This window comes from Lepidochelys kempii, chromosome 6, assembly GCF_965140285.1.
Source record: "Lepidochelys kempii isolate rLepKem1 chromosome 6, rLepKem1.hap1, whole genome shotgun sequence".
Taxonomy (NCBI): domain Eukaryota; kingdom Metazoa; phylum Chordata; order Testudines; family Cheloniidae; genus Lepidochelys; species Lepidochelys kempii.
Genome location: NC_136385.1, coordinates 87,151,700 through 87,168,447, shown reverse-complemented (window position 1 = coordinate 87,168,447; position 16,748 = coordinate 87,151,700). Strand labels below are relative to the sequence as shown.

At 40.3% G+C, this 16,748-nt stretch overlaps 1 protein-coding gene and 1 long non-coding RNA gene across 2 annotated transcripts in view; both read left to right on the top strand.

Annotated features, from left to right (window-relative positions):
* Positions 1–16,025, top strand: part of LOC140913153 (uncharacterized) — a 37,552-nt gene extending 21,527 nt beyond the window's left edge. The window contains exons 4-8 of the mRNA XM_078853349.1: positions 1,297–1,418; positions 7,602–7,712; positions 12,249–12,355; positions 13,707–13,797; positions 14,537–16,025. Of these exons, the coding sequence (XP_078709475.1) occupies positions 1,297–1,418; positions 7,602–7,712; positions 12,249–12,355; positions 13,707–13,797; positions 14,537–14,653 (548 nt within the window). The 3' untranslated portion in view covers positions 14,654–16,025. The remainder of the gene's footprint in view (positions 1–1,296; positions 1,419–7,601; positions 7,713–12,248; positions 12,356–13,706; positions 13,798–14,536) is intronic.
* An 8-nt stretch (positions 16,026–16,033) lies between these two features.
* LOC140913155 (uncharacterized) overlaps positions 16,034–16,748 on the top strand; it is a 39,593-nt gene continuing 38,878 nt past the window's right edge. The window contains exon 1 of the long non-coding RNA XR_012159486.2: positions 16,034–16,271. This is a non-coding gene — a long non-coding RNA (uncharacterized LOC140913155). The remainder of the gene's footprint in view (positions 16,272–16,748) is intronic.

Here is a 16,748-nt window from a genome sequence, read left to right as displayed (position 1 = left end):
CATGAGTGACCCTAGCCAGCCAGAAAGGGGGCAGGAAGTAGACAGGGCTATGGCTATACTGAAGAGGAAAGTGCATGCAGCAGTGTCAAAAGAGATGACACAGTGGCCTCCTCCACCTTCATATGTAGGAACACTAGGAGGCACAGTGACTCTGAGAGCTGCTGTTTGGCCTGGTGCAGCTCTGTGCTACCCCAAAGCAGAGCAGGGTCTTTAAAATGCAAAGCATAAATACTTTATTATAGTAACATTCAGTCTTCTAAAAGCTAGCTGTTCCAATTTAAACTATTTACAGATTCTTTTTGTGAACAGATATATTGTTGTTACATTGAGATCTAAGATACTGTATTCAGTTGTAATACTCTGAATCGTTCACCGCCATTAATGTATAGTAATATTTCCAGGTAAATAATTAGTAGAGCTGTGTGGAGAAAGGTAATTCTATTTCTCAGAGGATTTTAGTGTTTCAGAATTTGGTTTTTTTCCAATTCAGGCTGAAAACCTAAATTTTAAAAATTTTCCCCAAAAGGGAATGGAGCACTGATGCCAAAGTAGTCCGGCAGGGCACTGAGGAGCTGGGTGAGTGAGTTGGCAGGAAAGCAGGCAGGCGTCCCTCAGGACCCCTTCCTGGATTCCCTTAGACATTGTCAAAATCAGACTGTCTCCATGGAACACTATGAGTTTGACAAATCAGTAAATTCCAATGAAAAAATATTTTGTTTGCGTTTTTCCAAGCAGCTCTAATAATTATAGTTAACCTCTCTAATAGAGGAATGGTGCTGATTCAACTAAAGTTAATCTAGTGACTAAGGCCTGGTCTACATTAAAAAGTTAGGTCGACCCAGCTACATCACTCAGGGGAGTGAAAAATCCACACCCCTGGGTGACATAGTTCAGCCGACCTAACCCTTGATGTACACGATGCTAGGCCAACAGAAGAATTCTTCCATTGACCTGGCTACCACCTCTCAGGGAGGTGGATTACCTACACCAATGGGAGAGTCCCACCCATTGGCATAGGTGGTAATTTCCCTGAAGCACCGCAGCAACGCAGCTGCAACACTGCAGCTGTGCTGCTATAGTGTTTCAGATGTAGACAAGCTCTAAGTCATAGCACAGGACACTGCAGACTCAGATGGTTGATGGAGCCCTATAATAAAAAAGTGTATAGGAAACAAGAATTAAAATATAGTAGAAGGGGAGATCTGTGTCAGAGTAGGGTTATGCTCTGCTGAATATTTGGCACTGGTGAATGTTACCCATGTAACACCTTTGTTCTGTTCTGCTTTTATTTCTCAGAGTTTATTTCTCATTCCTTTTCCCTCATGGAACTGAAGTTTCTTTATCGGTATGCGTTGCCTGACCTGACAGGAAAGATTCTGGTTGACGTTGGCTCCAGGCTTGGTGCAGTGCTATTTGGGGTAAAATCCAGCATGGGAATTCATATTCTGTTTCTGTGCCATACTTTTCCCTTCTCCAGCTGGCAGCTTTCATTGTTCCATACTTTATCTTCGTCTGAGGGGACAGATCAACAAATAGCCATCTATAGCATGAAGCATCCAGCCAGTACGAGGTGTTGTATTCTTGTTCACTCAGTTCTCCTTCTGCTTCTCACAGAGACGAAAACACTGTTGATCTCACTTATTGACTTGCCTCCACAAACCATCAGAATTACTTGTCCAACAGTGTAGCATTTTGCTGTTGCACACCCTGGCTGCTCTTTAGTTTGTTACTGCTCAGTCTCACATTGCTAAATTAATGTTTTCTTCCCTGTTCTGGCCAAATATTCTGCTGAGTTTTGGTAAATTCCATTGTGATGCTGGGAAACTCTTAAATTTCACTGAGATACTTTTGATATGAATTTGTCTCCTAGCTCAGTGTTTCTCAACCTTTTTGATACCAAGGACTGGCTTGCTGCCTTCTGAACTGTGTCCAGGAAATCTCAGGGACCAGCGCCAGTCCATGGACCCGTTGTTGAGAAACACTGCCTAGTTAACACTTAAAGCATTTTGTCCTATCAAATACTTTATCAGAAAGCTCAAATGTATTTCAGATTGCTGTTGGCATGCTTGGTACAATGTATGGCCAACAGCAGCACAAAACATATATGGGTGTAAATTATATCAGTTAATACAAATTTCTTAACAAAGTCAGTGGCTTCAATAGGGGTCTGATCTTGGAGACACTTGAACATGTAACTTTACTCCTCTGAATAATCCAGTTTGGGATTAATCATGAATAACGTTACTCCCACATGTGAATGTTTGCGGGATTGGGTCCTTAAATGTTAACATTTTGTTGTCAGTTATTGGATTTATTTTGACGTTCTGGAGCACTTATATTGTTGTAATGAAAGAAAGCCTCAAGATAAAGCAGCAATATAATTAAAAGAAAGGTTCTCTTTTTCATCAAATTCTTGGCTTGTATTTCAGAAGTGGCAATTTGCCACGTTTTATCTGCACAGGTTCCCTTTCTAGCCAGAGGGTTGAAGGGCTTCAGAAAGCTCTAATAATCAAGTTGCAGTACATCAACATCTGTAACACTGTGTGTTTGTCATTTTTTTTTAAACTTGCCTATGTTAGCTAAGTGTAATTATAGTGTTCATTGTAGATAAAGTTGTAGTTAAAGTTGCAACATTTTACCCATTGTAGGCTGATGTTTTCTGGCATTCATACTTCCCCAAAATTCTCCTTTTGGACAGAAACTTTCCATGATTGGTCTGAGTCCAAAGGTAAATTATTTTAGAATAATGTTTAGAAAATGTAATTCCATCATTTTTGAATTATTGGTGAAATATAAATTATTATTTACATTTTTTACATTTAAAAAAAAATACTATATCTATATAAGTAGCATTGTTCAGTCTAAGGTATGTCTACACTATGAAATTAGGTCGATTTTATAGAAGTCTATTTTTAAAAATCGATTTTATACAGTCGATTGTGTATGTCCCCACTAAGCGCATTAAGTCGGCAGAGTGCGTCCTCAATACCGTGGCTAGCATCGACTCATGGAGCGGTGCACTCTGGGTAGCTATTCCACAGTTCCTGTAATCTCCACTGCCCATTGGAATTCCGAGTTAAGATCCCATTGCCTGATGGGGCAAAAACATTGTCGAGGGTGGTTTTGGTTACATGTCATCAGTCGCCCCCTGCCTCCCTCCCTCCCTCTGAAAGCAATGGCAGACAATCGTTTTGTGCCTTTTTTCCTGGGTTACCCATGCAGGTGCCATACCACGGCAAGGATGGAGCCTGCTCAGCTCACCGCTGCTGTTGTGAGCATTGTAAACACCTCGTGCATTATCCTGGAGTATGTGCAGAACCGGACTAAGAGACACCAGCACGAGGACAATTGTGATGAGGACATGGACACAGGCGTTCCTGAAAGCACGAGCTGTGGCAATTGGGATATCATGGCGGCAGTGGGGCTGGTTGATACAGTGGAACGCTGATTCCAGGCCCAGCAAACAAGCACAGACTGGTGGGACCACATAGTGTTGTAGGTATGGGATGATTCACAGTGGCTGCAAAACTTTCGCATGCGTAAGGCCACTTTCCATGAACTTTGTGAGTTGCTTTCCCCTGCCCTGAAGTGCAGGAATACCAAGATGAGAGATGTCCTGACAGTTGAGAAGTGAGTGGCAATAGCCGTGTGGAAGCTTGCAACCCCTGACTGCAAATCAATTTCAAGAATCAATTTACTGTGGGGACTGCTGTGATCCAAATAGCCAACGCAATCACTGATGTTCTGCTATCAAGGGTAGTGACCCTGGGAAATATGCAGGTCATAGTGGATGGCTTTGCTGCAATGAGGTTCCCTAACTGTGGTGGGGCGATAGACAGAACGCATATTCCTATCTTGGCACCAGACCACCTTGCCAACCACTATGTAAACCACAAGGGGTACTTCTCAATGGTACTGCAAGCACTGGTGGATCGCAAGGGACGTTTCACCGACATCAACATGGGATGGCAGGGAAAGGTGCATGACGCTTGCATCTTTAGGAACTCTGGGCTGTTCGAGCAGTTGCAAGAAGGGACTTACTTCCTACACCAGAAAATTATCGTTGGGGATGTTGAAATGCCAATAGTATCCTTGGAGACCCAGCCTACCCCTTGCTCCCATGGCTCATGAAACTGTACACAGGCAGCCTGGACAGTAGTAAGGAGCAGTTCAACTATAGGCTGAGCAAGTGCAGAATGGTGGTAGAATGTGCCTTTGGACGTTTAAAAGCTCGCTGGTGCTGTTTGCTGACTAGGTTAGTCCTCAGTGCAACAAACATTCCCATTGTTATTGCTGCTTGCTGTGTGCTCCATAATATCTGTGAGAATAAAGGGGAGACGTTTATGGCGGGGTGGGAGGTTGAGGCAAATTGCCTGGCGGCCGATTACACACAGTCAGACACCAGGGCGATTAGAAGAGCACAGCTGGGCGCACTGTGCATCAGAGGCTTTGAAAACCAGTTTCACGACTGTCCAGGCTACAGTGTGACAGTTGTATGTGTTTCTCCTTGCTGCAAACCCTCCCCCTTTGTTGATTTTAATTCCCTGTAAGCCAACCGCCCTCCCCCCTTCGATCACAGCTAGCAAAGGAAATAAAGTAACTATTGTTTTGAAACCATGCATTCTTTCTTTATTAATTAAAAAAAAAAGTGAGAACTGAGAAGGCACCCTGGGTGGGGTGGGGTGCGGGAGGAGAAAAGGACAAGGCCACATTGCTTATTGTAGCCACACTACAAATCAAAGCTGTTTGAATGACAGCCTTCTGTTGCTTGGGCCATCATCTGGAGTGGAGTGGCTGGGTGCCCGGATCCTCACCCCCGCCCCCCATTCTTGGGCGTCTGGGTAAGGAGGATATGGAACTTGGGGAAGAGGGCAGGCGGTTATACAATGGATGCAGTGGTGATCTGTGCTCTTGTTGGCTTTCCTGCAGCTCCAACAGACCCTTCATCATGTCTGTTTACTCCCTCATTAACCTCAGCATCGCCTCCTGCCTCTGCTCTTCGTGCTCACTTAATGCTTTCCTGGCCTCTGCCACTCCGTGCATTAAGCTGTGCCCTATCAGTGTGGGATGACTTCATGAGCTCGGAAAACATGTCATCGCGAGTTCGTTTTTTTCGCCTTCTAATCTGTGATAACCTCAGGGACGGAGATGCTAGGGGGAGCATAGAAACATTTGCACCTGGGGGGAGATAAAAAGGGAGAGTAAAATTTAAGACGATACATTTTCTGAGAACAGAAGGGAGACTCTTTCACAGTGAATCAAGCAATTCACAGCAGACAGCACATGTGCTTTAGGTATAAGGTCGCATTTTGCCTTTTATATTGAGCACCTGCCGGTATGGTGACACATCACAAACAGCTGGGCAACAGAATTTGGTTTCCAGGCAGCCATGGTAAGTCTTTTGGTACACAGGGTTGGCTTCTTACGCCTTCATAACGTGGGAATGGTTTCAAACTGTAGCGCTATCCTTTCCCATAGCACGCAATGCCATTTGGGTTTCACATTTAAAAGGTGGGGCTGCAGTTTTTGGGTGGATGTGCAGCACATACCTCCCCCCACCTCCGCCACGTGGCTATTCTCCGGGATGATCCCTTTTAGCCAAGCGCAAACAACCCAGCATGAACGGGGTCCTTTTACTGTTCCCGTACAAAAATTCCCCTATTTCAACCAGGTGACCATGAATGATATCACTCTCCTGAGGCTAACACAGAAAGATATAGACCGAATGTTGCTTGAATGCGACCAAAACCTAGGAACGTTCGCTGCCATGCTTTGTGTTGGAATGATTCCAGACTACTTGCTACTGGCTTGGCGCGGTAAAGTGTCCTACCGTGGAGGACGAAATAAGGCAGCCCTCCCCAGAAACCTTCCGCAAAGGCTTTCAGCGTATCTCCAGGAGAGCTTCATGGAGATGTCCCTAAAGGATTCTCGCTCCATTCCCAGACACATTAACAGACTTTTCCAGTAGCTGCGGATGCTCTGTGTTCTGGCTGCGGATGCACCCCAATTCTTCAGGGCAAATCAAACATTAAACACTATTGCTTTTAAACCCTGTACTGTAGTTACAAATGTGCACTCACCAGAGCTGTCTTCTCCGGCTTCAGGGTCAGGGATCCCGGCTTCAAGGTCAGGGATCCCGCCTTGGGAGGGTATTGGCTCCAGGGTGATGAAAAGGTCCTGGCTGCTGGGGAGAATGAGTTCACCACTTGCCTGCTGTGCATTCTCCTCCTCCTCCTCCTCCTCTTCCCCATCCACAAAATCCTCCTCCCTGTTGGGTGAGACTCCCCCCTTGCACGTGTCCATGGACAGTGGTGGGGTAGTGGTAGGGTCCCCCCCTAGAATGCCATGCAGCTGATCATAGAAGCGGCATGTATGGGGCTCTGACCAGGAGCAACCGTTTGCCTCCTTTGTCTTTTGGTAGGCTTGCCTGAGTTCCTTAACTTTCCTGCAGCACCGCTTTGTGTCCCTGTTGTAGCCTCTCTCCATCATGCCCTGTGCGATTTTGGCAAATATATCCGCATTTCTTTTTGATCGGAGTTCGGCCTGCACAGATTCTTCTCCCCATACAGCAATCAGCTCCAGTGTCTCCCTTTTGGTCCATGCTGGAGCTTGTTAGTGATTCTGGGGAGACTGTATGGTCACCTGTGCTGCTGAGCTCGCCATGCTGACCAAACAGGAAATGAAATTCAAAATTTCTCGGGGCTTTTCCTGTGTACCTGGCTAGTGCATTGGAGTTCAAAGTGCTGTCCAGAGTGGTCACATTGGAGCACTCTGGGATAGCTCCCAGAGGCCAATACCCTCGAATTGCGTCTGCACTACCTCAGATTTGACTCAGCAAAGTCGATTTTAGTGCTACTCCCCTCACCATGGAGGAGTACAGAAGTCAATTGTAAGAGCCCTTTCGGTCGATGGAATGGGGTTGGTTGTGTAGACGCATTCATTTTAAGATCAACCTAATGCAGCTAAATTCGACCTAACCCTGTAGTGTAAACCAGGGCTAAGAGGAAATCCTGTTGTGAGTTCTTCCATCCCATATAGGTGCAAATTGGACTCCAGATTCATACAATTTGTGGCGGGGTGTGTGGTGTTGGATATTTCTGTTGCATTCTGTTCTCCTGCAAAAGAAAACCGATAAATAAAAGAATCCCAACACAATGTGTGTTAATTCCACTCCCTCCCTGACTTCAGTTTATTTTTATAATTCGGTTTGTGCTAACTTTAGGTTTTTTCCCCATTTCCTTAAGCCAATTTCTGTGTATGTGCCAGTAGAAGTGGAGGTGGAATTGTTGCTTGCTTTCCTTTCTTTTCTTGGCCTATCAGCTCACATCTTTTTTTCCATGATAATATTCATAAACCATTTACTGTAACTGCCAAAAAGAGGGTCTTAGCCCTGGAAAAATATGCAGTTCACTCTAGTGCATTTCCTACTATTAAGTTTTAAAATTAATTGAAAATTTTTTAACAACCCCCCCATGCACTTTTTTAAACCTGTCTCTAATCGTAACCTTTGTTTTTCACTTTATAATGTTTAGTTTTTCCACTTTAGGTTAGAAGTCATTTTACAGGCACCTCAATTATTAGATTTCCTCTCTTTATTTCAGGGCTATCTTTACAGCTCAGCATCCCAGCTGTATGGAGTGGAAATGAATGCAGACTTTTGCCAGTTGCAAGAAATGATAATCACAAAATACCAATTTACAGACAGAGTAAAGGTGACTAAAGACATAGTGTATATATTTTTTAACCAACTCTATAATAGATTAGTTAATTCTATGCCAATGAGAGAGGCTGGTAAAATCAGTGCTGTTCTAAAGATAAATCTGTACTTCGTTGGTTTGATTTTAAACAAAACAAAAAAACATTAATGTCCATTAAAATTGAGAAGAGATTAAAAAAATTCTGTTTTAAAATATAGTAATTTTTGATTCGTTCAGCCTTTTATCTGAGTATGGCTCAATCTGTCAACTGACCGCAAACACATACTGGTCTCATTAAAATCAATAGAAGTTCTACCACTGTTTCACTGTTTGTTGAAACAGGTTTAAGCCAGTATATTAAATGTTTATGTCTAGAATGATAAGAATAGCAAGAGGCATCTGGGGTTTCCATGTTTTGTTAAGAATAGCAAAGATACTTTCAAAGATTTGCATTTGAGTAGAAGCTAAGGTCTGCAGGCTGACAAATTTGGGTGTTGTATTTCTTTATTAGTTTCTTTGGAACTGAGAATTTCAGTCATATTAGTGCACATGTATGTCAGAAAAACAAGAAATGTTCCAAACAAACTCAAATCATTAATATACAGAGATGCTGTTTTCATAATGAGAACAGTTCCTTTTTGGGACTGTCTGAATCCGTGCAAAAGGTCTTGTGGCCAAAGGCAATGAATAAAACACATTAGGTGAAATCCTGGCCCCATTGAAATGAGTGACAAAACTCTCAGGGTATGTCTATACTGCAGCTGGGAGTGAGCTCCCAAGGCACCGGGGAATGGGGTGGGTCCAGCTTGGGTGGCTAGCCTGGGCCTTTGCTGGTGCTGCAGCGTCCACACTATTATTTTTTTTTGCACTAGCTCGAGCCCCACTGGGATGAATCTGTTTACTTGGGCTGTGAGGCTTGCTCCTAGCTGCAGTGTAAACAAGGCTTCTGATGTGTCTGAAATATATCCGTGAAATGCGATAGTACTGTACAACAGAATGCTCCATCAGGTTAATTCACTAGAGACTGTAGATGTATATACATGTTCCTGAGTTGCTTTATATCTTGAAAATATATGCCTTAAATGTTAGTTTTTCTACAGACTTTGTATTTCTGCTGAAGTGTTACACTTTTCAGTGTATAAAGATAAAAAAGAGAATACATTTTCAAAGCAGTGCTTGGGGACTTTGTCATTCAACTCCCACTTGATGTTAATTTAGTCCTGTGACTCCTGTTATTACACACTGTTTTGAACATTATCACACGCTGCTTTAAACATTTCATTCTAAGATTTCAGCTTCACCCCAAAATGAATCATCTCTTTTATTACATCCTTTTTGGAGATGTATAGTAGCATGAAAAAACAGCCAGAAGCCAGTTGGCTAAGTAATAAGTAGGTAAAAAGAGGTTAAAAATCTTGGAGGAAAAAAGCCTCATAATGGCCACTGTTATCTGGGATGTTCTGATAAAAATACAGAACAATACACTCTTTCCACTGTAACCTCTACTACCTGAGATATCAGGGTAAAACAATTTCTATATTTAATAGTGAATTTATGAGTGAGTCTTGTGCTGTGCTGTTCTGTTCATAAATTAAAAAATAAGTGCATAGAAGTCACTTATGTTGTACCATGTTTGGTGTGAATGCTTAGATGTTGGTTAAAAAAACAACAGAAGTTGGGGCACATTCCTGAAATCACCCGTACATGTATCTAACTTTAATACACTTAACTATTTTTATATAGTAGTTTGGTTTTCTCTTAGTACCGTGAAAATCAAACTTTTCAGTACTGATTTCTTTTTCCCTTTCAATTTAGCAAACAGTCAGTCCTCACCTTTGGTTGACGAATACTTATATATAGCACACAAACTTTTTTTTTCTTGGCAACATTGTGGAGGATTTGGAATTCAGAGGACACTGTAAAAGAAGGTATTATAGATCAGATTTGAGACTATTGACATAATGCCTTTAAATCACCAAATTAGAAAAGAGTGTATAACAGTTCCAAGAAACAAGAATTGTACTGTACCCAGATAAAATTGTCATTCAGATTAAAGAACGTACTGAGAATAATGTCCAAAAATCTTCTTAACCAAAGAAGCTGTGAACTTAATCCCATAGGTGCACTAAGAAGTAGGAGTATAAACTCTCTTAATGAACCCTTTGGCACTATTCTCTTAATTGGAAGATAGTCAACCGTGCTACTAGTTCCTCATTTTTAACTAGTCTTAGAGTTTTGTTTTCATTAAAGTGAATACTGAAATGTTTGGCTATAATGGAATCACTACAAAATATTCTGTTAGTGTCTGGGCATTGCTGCATGAGTCAGAATGATACATTCTCCCCACTTCAGTTGCTACAATGCTCCTTTGCATAGGGAGTGTCTCTTTCCTATAGTGATCAGAATAGTGTACATCTGCTTAATTGATCCAAGTGCAGATATTGCCTTTGTGATGTTAAGTTTTGATAAAACCAAAGCTTTGTCCTTCAGGAAGGACCATTTGAACTGCAGGTTACCCCAGTCAGTAGGGGAAAGACAGATCACTTTCCCTCCCAGTACCAGCAGGCTTTTAAGCAATTCAGAGGGTGAATAAGAAGTTATGGTTTCCTAGACAAGAAAATAGTGCCAAAAGTGTTTTCTCCTCTACACAAATACTTCATTTTCCTGTGAGAAGACACCACTCGCCAAGTTACCTGAGCCTTGTGTTAATTACCTGAACACTAGCAGAGATTAACAAAATGTGGGATATCCAACCTGCTAGATTAGTGTGTGGTATCATCCCACCACAATAACTAATTTACTCTCTATTAGATTAGGTATGCAGCCTAGCCATTCTTCAAGTGCTTGCTCATGTCCATTCCATGTTAGGTGTGTGCACGCCGTGTGCACCGCTGCCAGAGATTTTTCCCCTCAGTGTTATCCATGAGCTAGCTCTAGCGCCCTCTGGTGCCATGCGCTTATGCACCGGTATAAGGGGCACCTCTGGCACCGCACTCTGTCAGTTCCTTCCTTCCAGCATGTGACAGTTGATGGAATGTCACTTCCGGCAAGGTGTTTTTTCTCTTCAAATTTAATTTATTAGTCTTAGCTGCATGTCCATGAGTTCTGAGCCCACCTCCTTGGGTACTGCTTGTGAGTCTCCTAAAGTGGAATGGGCATGACATGAGCAAGCACTCGAAGAAAAAACGGTTACTAACCTTTACATAATTGTTCTTCAAGATGTGTTGCTTATGTCCATTCCATGATTCACCCTCCTGCCCCTCTATCAGAGTTAGCAACCCAGAAAGAACTGAGAGGATGCAGGGATGGTGATGCCCCTTATACCAGTGCATAAGCGTACAGCATCAAAGAGCGCTAGAGCTGGTCCAGTGGATACCAATGACGGGGAAATCTCCAGCAATGGTGCATGTAGCTTGTGCATACCTAACGTGGAATGGACATGAACAACAGTTATGGAAAGGCTAGTAACTGTTTTTTCTGCATTATCAGTCTCTTAATACTGACTATAAAAGCTGACCAGTGCCCCTGCATCATCCTGTTTGTCCACCATGATAATGTCACTTATATAAGTAACACTTTCATGATGACAGTGATCCAGTGTTCAACTTCAGATTGAATACGCAAAATATCAGTTTAGCTGGTACCAGAAGTTAGATAAATTCACTAGGTTGATTTCTAATTGGTAGGGACACTTCAAATCAGATCTTGGTGCACATGTAACACATGGATTGACAAAATCCCAAAAGAGATGATACTACTTCTTTTTTTAGTTAGAGATTTAAGATTTATTTCTCTGAATTAGGAGAAAAGTCCTCCAACTTCCTGTTAGAGTTTTGATGAGCCTCCAAATTTCCCCCTAAGTTAGCAGCAGCAGCTGCCCCACAACTCCATTTTCTGCTACCATTGTTTTGGCTGAGGAAGACTGGACAGGACGCTGACGTTCAAGAAGAGCTCCTGTACTGACTGGAGAAATACCTGTTTAATGATATGAGGCACTCTGTCTCTGCAGTTCTCCCTCTGAGAGCTGAGCGCATCGCATCTCCGTTACTCCCAGTATGTGGAAGGAGAATACAATAACCAAACTTGGGTCTTCATGGCCAGTCTGAGCTGTAATCACTAACCAACCAGCTCAGCCCTTAAAATGCATTTAAATAGCTTCATAAAAAGCTTTAGCTGGATTAAATTCTTTACTGAAATTAATAAACATTCATGATAAAGCATAGGTAATTAAAATATAATAGTAATTTCCTAAATCTTCTATTGTGGCATTCAATGATCAAGATCAAAAGTACAAGTAGATGTAACATATTTATATTTAATATACATAATGAATTAAGTACTGTAATTACTGAGGAAATAAAACTGGCTTCTCTGACACTCACGCTAGTGAGTTCATTTGTATATTACTTAATATGAATTGTATACCTTTTTATGATCTGTAGAAGATGTTGGCAACAGATACTGTGCTCTATGGACAGACCATGTCTATTAGAAAGCTGTGTATCTTCTTCTAAGTTACCTTTTACATATGTACAATGATTTCTCCTTCAGGTGCTTCATTCAGACATCTGTACTCAGGCTTCACTCCTTCAAAATGCTGATGTTGTTGTAATGAATAATGTCTTTGAATATTTTCTTGACAGACTGGAACAGGCCAGGTAAGTATGTGTCCAAACAAGTAATCAGTTTCTCTGCCAGTGGATTTAACCTTGCAAGTTATAAAAAAATCCTTTATATTGTGCTTTTTGAAGTCACACACATAATTTGTATTAGAAAAATGTATTTTAAAATGCCTGTACTTGATTTAGTCAGATTTAGCAGCTAAAACTTAAGGGCAATCTTTAGTTCTGAATCTACTAGAAGCTTTTTCTCTTAGTTCCAGCAAAACATTTCTCAGAACATTTGCACTAATCTGTTAAAATAGGGTACTGTCTTTATAGGAAATAAATTGTCTTCAATTGCTTTAACAACATAAATATTAAAATCTGTAACAAAATAACAAGAGGGTCCTTCATCAAACCTATGGATTACAAAAGGGCTATATATTCACACTGCAAATTACAGTTACTAGTGATATTTCAAACATGAAGTCCTCAAGGGCAAGCTATAAAGGACTAAGGCATGGTTAAGACTACACCTGTGTTTGCTGAGACACAATTATGCCTTTACCTGCCTTCTTAAGCATTAAAGATTATTGGCTTAATGTTGCACAACAGGCCTAAGGAAGAATGAGGTTTGCAGAGTGATGGAAACTATATTCTTCTTAGTCAATATTGCTGTGCTATGTGAAATGATCTGACTTGTAAAATCAGGAAAAAGTAATGCTGGAGGATATATCTAGAATACTGTGATTATGTTAATTTACCTCAAAGTATTTTGTCACAACTGCAGTATAGTGATATGAAGAGAAACTTGTGGCTACAGTGAATAAAAAACTGAGAGAGGACTATCCTCTCTCCTCAGAGACCAGAGTTCAAATTCTGATTTAGGTCACAAATTAAGTTGTCTGGAGTTTCATCCTAGTTTAGAGTGGATATTTGTTGAGTATCACAAAAAAACAACAGACTTGGACATAACCGGCAGCCTCTCAGGCTCCAGATTGGAACAGCAAGAGTGTTGAATGTCATGGGTAAGGTATGTTAGAAGAGTCACCACAGGCCACTGACAGAACTATTCATTCTTCCCTTTTTTGAGCACCAACTAAACCTAATTTTAAAAAGGAAAAGAGACAACATATTTCAAAAATAAAACTCCAAAGCCATATAATCCCTCTGATCTGCATGAGTAGTTCCCATTGGTGTTAGTGGCTGGTCCACACACAGACGTACAGTAAGATATGAACAGTGACTTTATACTAAAGCACAAATGGCAAATGTTTAAAATCTATCTACTTCTGGTCACTAAATTATCAGCGTTAAATTCATTTTATATTGAATGTGTTTCTTTCTCTAAAAACTGGCAATCTTTTGATCTTTAAATACTATATTTGGAATTTAAAATGTGTTTCAGAGCCTGGGAATTTATGAGTCATAATATGAGGAAAAAAGGGTCATTATTAGTGACAGTCCCAAGCCTTGAAGAATCTATCTCAAACCTACAGGTTCGTGGTTCTTTTTCAAATAGTTTTAGCTGACAAATTTTATCTTACTCTTTATGAAGGTGTTATAGTGAGTCAATATGCAGTCTAATAGTTACTATTCAGGCTGCATAGTATCAAATGGTTAGAGCAGAGAACTGGGAATCAGGACCCTGGGATCTATTCCTAGCTTTGCCAACCATTTCCATGACCTTGGAAAAGTTATTTCAATCTCTCTGTGCCTTGGTTCCCCAGCTGTAAAATTGGGATACTGTTTATCTACCCCATAGGGCTGTTATGATGCTTAATTCATACCAGCCCTTAATTTTGAGGATCTCAAAGTATTATACTATTATTCAAGCCTATACTATGTCTGTTTTGAGTTGTATAACATGCTTTCCATCAATATATTACTGGGAATATGGGTGGAAATATAAAATCATGTGTATAATTAATCGGCAGATGTTAATCCAAAGAGATTCCCATTCCAATTAAAAACTCAGTATGTTTTCTGCAGTCAGACCCAAACTTGAGTAAACAGAAAATATGAATGAGTTACTTTTTCAGAAATTATCCTTACTCTTTTCTATTTAGGTAAAATGATGCTTCCAGAAATAAGTTTAACTTACCAATGGTGAATAAGCTGTAATGGCTAAACTGTCTTTCTCTCCTCTTTTCACTGATGTCTGCCATCCCTGTAACATAAGTTGAGTTGGTTGCTCAAAACTGTGTTAATTTATGTATCGGTTTTTAATTGTTTCAGACGGATATACTGCTCAGCCAGTGGGTAGAAGAAATGAAGTTGGACTTTGATGTATACATGGAAAAGGATATTGATAGAGAAGCACTTGAACAAATTCATTTGTACAAGATTCTCTAGCATACAGACTGATTTACTGATAACAGTATAAAATGATTGACTTTGGAGGGAGTTGTGTGAAAGGGCTTAATCCTACAGTCCTATTTCCAGAATAAATCGTGAAATATCTTACTATTTATTTTAGAAATTATACATATTCTCACAATGAAACAGGGCCTTTTGAGAACATATTTTGTGATGTCAAATTTCTTGCATTAAAATTCTCAGTGTGTCATAACAGTGCAAAAAAATTTTAGCCACTAGGTATCTCTGTAGCTTCATTCTGCATGGAAGTGTTTTGAAAGAATGGCAGTCCACTAACACCAGAAGAGTCCATCTTGTGCTCTGTTAATGGCTGTGAACCTCCCATTTTAAAAATATATATATTAACAGAAAAATAGTGACCCACTATTAAATGTGAATGGTATTCATATATTTAACACAGCTTTATTTAAAAGCTGTAATATATTATGTTGGGTTTTTAGTACTGACAAACTTACAGTAGTGCTATTAATATTCTGCCTATGGAATTCCTGATTTTTTTTAAGGTCTGCACAGTAGCTACAGGTATTGGTGTAGAAAGGACTATTGTCCCAATTTAGAGTAGCATTGTGACAGTGATGATCTCCTTCTAGTCAATGGTTCCCCAGTTGACTGTTGATGTAAGATACTTGGGGATAAATAAGAATCCTTCAGAAATATTGGTCTAAGTATAGGAGAATGAAAATCTGCTTCACTTCCTTAATTTTAATGAGGATTGTAAGGGGTTAAGAAACTAAATATTCTGAGCAAGAGTTATGGCCTAGCATAATCTTTGGTGATGTAAAACATTGGCAATACACAATAACAGAACCGTCCCCAAACCCTCCCAAAGAGAAATAAATATCAGCTTGGTGGTGTTGTTCTATTTTCTATTCCAACTGTAGAAAATTTTCAGTTCGTTGAAAAGTTTTTCAGCCTTAGACATCACTGACAATCAATATGTTTTGTGTTTATCTGCAGGAATTTTTGACTAAGTGCAGTGCCAATTGGAAGCAATGTTACTGTATGTCTAAAAGTTTTCTACACAAGTTATGGCCTGCTCAAGTAGCAAAACATTATACTGGCTACACTTTTTATTTTTCTAATAATTTGCAGCAAAGTATACCTGTAAAATGTTGTAATAATATATATGGAGTCAAAAAGATGTAACGGCTAATTGGGGCCTTAATAGCACACCAAATACTTGGATCTTTATTGTGTGGGTAGAGCTTTATTTTTGAGGCCAAGAAGTCAGACTTTTCTCACTTCATTTTGTTTTTGGGGGGTTGTAATGTGACTTATGTTGAGCCTGTACCTTGAGACTCTGGTGGTTGCATTTTTCATAAATTATAAAATTAATAAAGATGGAAACTTATGGTTAAAAAGTTTCTATTTATTTTCTTTATCTAGAATAATTGAGCCCCTCAATATTGTGTTCCTGCCTGTACTGATCAACTAGGAAGCGATTCCCCATGAGGTTAAGCCACGTGCAAGATGGCTGCAGTATAACGCTGTGATCTGAAAATGAATGAGGGGGTCACGAAACAAGAAAGGACATGTAATATGCATTTCAGAATGAGGAAACAAGCTCTGCAACCATAATAATTAGCTCAGAAAGGTATGACAGAAGTTTGTGACTGAATTTCAAACTTACAATTAGGGCTCCTATTGGGGAAAAAAGTGGTATGACTTGGTCATAGAAGGCTACTTTAATAACAAATACTGCCTTATAAGCAGAAAATAATTCCACACATTGGTATTTTGCTCATGTTTCAGAGGTACAGGAAGGATCAGTCACTTCTCAGTTTTCGCTACTTCTTAGTTTTCTCCATGTGACTGGGCTGGTTTGTAATTTTGCAATTTGTTTTGGTAGTAACTATGTAAGGGGTGTCAGGTTTCACCACTCTCTCTTCCTTCCTTCCTGCTTCTCTTCGACTCCTCAAATGCTTTGGTTTTTAAGTTGCTGTTGGGTAAAAATTTCAGTAGAGAGAGGATGGAGCAAATCCATATTTGATGACATTTGGACCCTCTGACATGGAAAATATGACCTATACATCTGGAGCTCATGTACAATAGAGGCTATTACAGGAAGGCT